Genomic DNA, 3965 nt, shown 5'->3' with positions numbered 1-3965 from the left:
TCACCGATTATAATAGCAAAAATCAAGATCATCTAGCATAATCATAAGTGTGGAGAGTGGACATTCTTGCATCTTGTTGTTGGCATATAGAGAGATAAACCCTTTTTAAGACCAGTTGGCAGAATCTTTTAAGATTCTTAATGAGTATGCCCTGTGATTCAGCAACACGAACTGATTCTACAGAAATAGAAGCTCAAGAACTTAATGATATCTATGTATAAGAATGACACTCTAGAACACTTTTAAGGAATTTATAGCAGTGATGAATTCAGTGTATATCAGATACACCAAACTGTTGATGGTATTTAAATGTGACTTCAAGTTAGTATTTCTGAATATATTATTGATTACTGGTTTTAGACATTTAAGTCTGTTCTGATCTACAGTTCACACATAGACAGTTGCTATGGTAATAATAGAATGTTAGTGATGATCACTTGATGGATGTTGATTAAGTGCCTGTGTTTTGTTTTGTTTCCTCCTCTGGGTAACAAATAGGTGTATGCGGCCGGGCGTAGTGGCTCACGCCTGTAATCCAAGCACTTTGGAGGCCAAGGCGGGCGGATCACCTGAGGTCGAGAGTTCAAGACCAGCCTGATCAACATGGTGAAACCCCGTCTTTAAAAATAAAAAATAAAGGGCCGGGCGCGGTGGCTCAAGCCTGTAATCCCAGCACTTTGGGAGGCCAAGGCGGGTGGATCACGAGGTCAAGAGATCGAGACCATCCTGGTCAACATGGTGAAACCCCGTCTCTACTAANAAAAAATTAGCTGGGCATAGTGGCACGTGCCTGTAATCCCAGCTACTCAGGAGGCTGAGGCAGGAGAATTGCCTGAACCCAGGAGGCGGAGGTTGCGGTGAGCCGAGATCACGCCATTGCACTCCAGCCTGGGTAACAAGAGCGAAACTCTGTCTCAAAATAAATAAATAAATAAAATAAAATAAAACAAATAGGTGTATGCTACTTTTTTGGTGAACTTGTTTCTTGAAAGATTTGGCTATGCTATTCAGAGTTTTTATTCATATGTTTTTCTTTGTAGCAGGCCACTGCTACCATATTAAAGCAAAATTTAACTTTTGTTGAATCAGCTAATTCAGGTAATCCAAATATTTGTGGAAAAACATCTGGATAATTTATTGAACACATTAGGATTGTGTAGACAGTTTTGATCATTCCCATTGCATAGGTGTTTATTGTGGAATAATCAATATAGATTCACTTTTAATTTGCATGTGTAAATTAATACTCAATAAAATGTTTTTCATTAAAAAAAAGAATGATACTCTAGCAATTTTATTAATGGTTAAAAAAATGGAAAATATCTCATAAATCCATCAGTAGTGGGAATGATTGAAAACAGCATGTTCAATACAGAATATGGGAGCCTCATAGCACTGAAAAAAATAAGCTTTATATACATGACAGGTTGATAGCATTGAATGATCGTATAAAAGTTGAAAAATATCTCCTTTTAGATATATATTTGTATAAGCATAGAAAAAAGACTGGAAGGATATGTAGCACATTGTTCCCAGAATTAACCTCAGCAAGGCAGAGTCTGAGTTTGGAAGGAGGGAAAGTGTGGCTTTCAATTTTTACCTTATACATTTTTAATAGAGAAGAAAAATCCAATCTGTTAAAGAAATAGACTATCATTTATCCCAGTTGAGAAGGGAACATTTCTATTTCTGAATATTGAAGGAGGATTGCATCAGCACCAAGATGAATGTTTTCAGATATAGTCATATTTTTAAAAAGCATGCCCAACCAAAATGCAATTAAATAAATATCAGGCTGGGCTTAGTGACTCACAGATGTAATTCCAACACTTTGGGAGGCCGAGGCTGAGAATTGCTTGAGCCCAGGAGTTTGAGACCAGCCTGGGCAACACAGGAAGACCCTGTCTTTATAAAAAAAAAAAAAAAAAAAGCTGGGCGTGGTGGCACACACCTGTGGTCCCAGCTACTTGGGAAGATGAGATGGGAGGATCACTCGGACGTGGGAGGTTGAGGCTGCAGTGAGCCATAATCGCACCACCACACTCCAGCCTGGGTAGCAAAGCGAGACCCTGTCTCAAAAAGTAAATAAACAACAGAAAGGGAAAATGTATGTGACATGCATAATTGAAAATATATAGAATGGTTGATAGAAATATATAGATGCTTCGGATCATTCTTGGAAGGAGGTGGAATCCTATGGACATATAAAACATATATACAGAGTTAATACAGTCAAAGCACTTACTGAGACTCCAGAGAAGGTCAATGAAAGAGATAAGTACAACATTTTAAAATGAGAAAATCCATGCTATCACATGGAAAAGCATATTTTTACCCTCACTGAGAAGAGCTGCATATTAAGCCACAAATAAAACTTCCGCGACTGAATTCAAGCTACCTATTGAGCACATACTATGTATGTCAGACATTGTGCTTTTTATAGAGCACCTCATTTAAGGTAGACGGCATCCTCTTTTACAAATAAGAAAAGAGAAGTACAGAGAGGTTAGGTAACTTGCTCAAAGCCACACAGCTGACAAGTGGAAGAGCCAGGATTGAAACCCAAGACTGGCTCCAGAGCCCAAGATCTGATTTATTCTGCTGGCTGATCTCCTAAAATTAAAAGCTCAAACCCAATGTTGGCGGAAGAGTGTGCCTTGCTCAAAAGCACACTCACACACGGAGTACTTGCTTTATTTTTGAGCCAGCTATACCTCTAAGCCTCCAAAGTCTGCATGTCCACACAAGAACTTTGTTCTAGTTCTGCCCTCAGAGAAATTCTCTCTGCAGCAGGGCCTACCCCAATCATCCTCAGACCCAAAGACTGAGACTTCCAGATTCTTGGTTAGAACCTTCATGAGGCCTTTGTGATGCCAGACCTGGATCATTGCCCAGACAGCCACAGAGCCTGGGGCTGGGGGAGTTCCCAGGTCCCTGACGCTCACTCCACCTCCTCACTCTCGTGTCATTTCCCACCTGCTGTGGGCCCTGTGGTATCTCCATCACTGAGGCACCTGGTTACCCTTCCCCTCCTGTTTCCTAATGCCCTCACCACATTTTCTCACCTCTACCTCTTCACCCTTCCGCCCCAGGCTCCTCCCATCCCTCCTCCCTCACTCCTGACTCTTCCTCCTCCCAGCTGACCACTGGATCCCTCCTCCCTCACTCCTCTTCCCTCCCTCACCTTGACCACCCGACGACGCCCCCTTCCCTGCCTCTTGCTTTCTGCTCCCTCATTCTCTCCCCATCGCTCTCCTCTCATAGCCCCCTCTTCCCTTCCCCTTCCCTCACTCTCTCAGCTTTCTTCCCTCAGTTGAGCTTGGACAGCTATTTCTGGGGATAGCTATGGAGCTGGGGTGGAAGAAAGGGGCAGCGGCTCCCCAGGGACAGAATCCAAGACAAATACCTATAAAGGGGCCTAAACCTAGCAAGAAAAAAATGAAGAGGAAAAAAAAGAAGAGAGATACAGAGGAACTGAAGAAGGAAGTGGTTATGGTGAGAACACCCAAAGTGGGCACTGACTGTCGCCCTTTGGAAACACTCCTGCACCTACCTTTTAACATCTTACCTTGAGAATGCATCACACAGGCCAGAGCCACTTCTCTTCTCTGTTAGGTTTCGGAGGGAAGGCAAGGTTTTAAAAAAAAGACACACAGAGAGAGACAGGGCAGCTCCATAGCAAACACAGGTATATTGCAGACACCCTCGGAAGCGGGGAAGCAGCTTAATGACAGAGCCCACCGCTGCTTACAGGCTGGGGTACTCATAGGTATGGGCAGCAGGGGCCTGGGCAGTACGGCTCACTCCAGGCAGGATATCAATGAGATGTTCTCATGATGAGGCGGATTTTTGGCCCTTGTTTCCACAGAATATAATAGTATTCCTTGGACATTTGCCTAGCAGGATGCGATAGGGATGTTTCTTTAGTGGGGCCTTTGTCTTTTTTTTTTTTTTTTTTTTTTTTT

General features: G+C 42.6%; 1 protein-coding gene across 1 annotated transcript in view; it reads left to right on the top strand.

Moving 5' to 3' along the window:
• The first annotated feature begins 2899 nt into the window (after positions 1-2899).
• The window catches only part of LOC108286038 (sodium/potassium-transporting ATPase subunit alpha-4), a 42014-nt gene continuing 40948 nt past the window's right edge, over positions 2900-3965 (top strand). The window contains exon 1 of the mRNA XM_017503640.2: positions 2900-3495. Within this exon, the coding sequence (XP_017359129.1) occupies positions 3346-3495 (150 nt within the window). The 5' untranslated portion in view covers positions 2900-3345. The remainder of the gene's footprint in view (positions 3496-3965) is intronic.

Source organism: Cebus imitator, unplaced genomic scaffold, assembly GCF_001604975.1.
Source record: "Cebus imitator isolate Cc_AM_T3 unplaced genomic scaffold, Cebus_imitator-1.0 Scaffold313, whole genome shotgun sequence".
Classification (NCBI taxonomy): Eukaryota; Metazoa; Chordata; class Mammalia; order Primates; family Cebidae; genus Cebus; species Cebus imitator.
This window is presented reverse-complemented; position numbering and strand designations above follow the sequence as displayed.